The 2,052-nt window shown below is 41.1% G+C and overlaps 1 protein-coding gene across 1 annotated transcript; it reads left to right on the top strand.

The window, feature by feature from the left end:
* The first annotated feature begins 447 nt into the window (after positions 1 to 447).
* LOC140508668 (olfactory receptor 56B1-like) lies at positions 448 to 1,410 on the top strand. The gene has a single exon (XM_072616555.1). The coding sequence runs from the start codon at positions 448 to 450 to the stop codon at positions 1,408 to 1,410; it is 963 nt and encodes a 320-aa protein (XP_072472656.1).
* The last annotated feature ends 642 nt before the right edge of the window (positions 1,411 to 2,052 follow it).

The raw sequence follows: 2,052 nt of genomic DNA, 5'->3' as shown, positions 1-2,052 counted from the left end.
CAGGGTCACCTGTTCTGTGGTAGTTTTCCCTTTTATATTAATGTGTATACAAATTTTTGTTCCCTGTGTCCCCAGGGAAGTTTTGTTTACTTTTGTTTTTATAAGTAGACTTGAAAACAAAGTATATGGAAGGAATGATTATGATCAATACCACATGATAAAGAAGAATTTTACTCATGAAAAAGTCTTTCACCTATTAGCCTTGGCTGTATGAGTGGATACAGAATCTGGGCAATTAATAGACCCTAGATCCTTGTATGCAGTACCTCAGAATTCTGCTTTTTCCCAGAACTTCAAGGCCTTAAGGGACAGGACTTCTATTGCTAGAATTCTATGTATACATTTTGAAATACTATACCACATGCAAACAGGCATCAAATAAGCCCTGTTGAATGGTAGAGAACTTGCTGTACAATAATGATTCTGGGGAACTTTTCTTCTCAGAGAATGATGACTCCAGCTACAGGACTCTTCAATGGATCACACTTCCAGGTGAAAGAATTTATCCTTATGGGATTCCCTGGAATCCATAGTTGGCAACACTGGTTATCTCTACCCCTAGCATTACTTTACCTTTCCTCCATCAGTGCTAATCTGCTCATCTTTATCACCATCTGGAAGGAACCTAAATTGCACCAACCCATGTATCGATTCCTAAGCATTCTGTCTGTTGTGGATATTGGCCTGGCCACAACCATCACACCCAAGATACTGGCCATCTTCTGGTTTGATGCCAAGGCCATCAGCCTCCCTGAGTGCTTTGCTCAGATCTATGCCATACACTGCTTTGTAGGCATAGAATCAGGCATCTTCCTCTGCATGGCTTTTGACAGATATGTAGCTATTTGTCATCCACTCCGCTACCCCACCATTGTCACAGGTTCTTTTGTCTTCAAAGCCACAGTTTTCATAATGTTGAGAAATGGACTGGTTGTTATCCCAGTGCCTGTGCTGGCTACTCAGAGAGATTACTGTTCCTCCAACGAAATAGACCACTGCCTTTGTTCCAACTTGGGAGTCACCAGCCTGGCCTGTGATGACAGGAGACTCAATAGCATTTGCCAGATGATTGTGGCTGTGCTGGTAATGGGGACTGACTTAAGCCTGATTATCCTTTCCTATACTTTTATCCTCTGCTCTGTGCTAAAGTTGAATTCAGCAGAAGCTGCATCCAAGGCCATGGGAACTTGTAGCTCCCACCTCATCCTCATCCTCTTCTTCTATACAGTCATTGTTGTTATTTGTGTCACCCACCTGGCAGGGAGAAAGTATCCCCTGATCCCTGTGCTCTTCAATGTGCTGCACAACATCATCCCTCCAGCCCTCAACCCCATCGTCTATGCGTTTAGGACTCAAGACCTTAAGCTTGGTTTCCAGAAGGTACTTCTGCCGGGCATAAAGAGCAAATGAACTCAAAGCAATAAGGCTCTATGAAGTCAAATTTCCAATGGAGACATTCTCCATCATCTCCATACAAGTGGAGGGCCAGGTAGAATATATTTTTTATTATATGAGTAACAGTTTTAATGTCCTGCAGGTATATGCCTTATCTTCAGATTATTTCATAACTCCTGGGATCCATTTCTGACATTATGTAAGAATATGTCATGAGAATTCTTGATGGCTGAAGAATGGAATCATAGATCATGACTTACCGTAACCACCTAAAGACGGTGTAGATCAATGCAAAATGATCCCACTGGCATTATAAATGAACCGCCTGCGCAGATGAATTTTATAGCCAATTGGGATCTTGTAGGTTTATTTATGAATCCATGTAGCTTTTATTCTTTTAACCTCTGACAGTGAAATGTTGAACAAAGATTTTCTGTAAAGGGATATGTATGTCATAGGAGGGAGGCCTTCTTTTGCATTTGTACTAATGGTTTCCAAACCCCAGGTTGGCTGTACTCCAATTGTGCTGGTAAGCCACCAAATGGTATTCCTCCTAGGTCTTGACAAGTAACCTCTAAATCTTTTTTTTTAATTGCACATCCTTATTTGGTATTAGGGAAAAGGATATGGATCCTCAATATTTGTATATTTAATCAT

Source organism: Notamacropus eugenii, chromosome 5 (assembly GCF_028372415.1).
Source record: "Notamacropus eugenii isolate mMacEug1 chromosome 5, mMacEug1.pri_v2, whole genome shotgun sequence".
Lineage (NCBI taxonomy): Eukaryota > Metazoa > Chordata > Mammalia > Diprotodontia > Macropodidae > Notamacropus > Notamacropus eugenii.
Note: the sequence above shows the minus strand (reverse complement) of the source record. Positions and strands in the feature narration are given on the sequence as shown.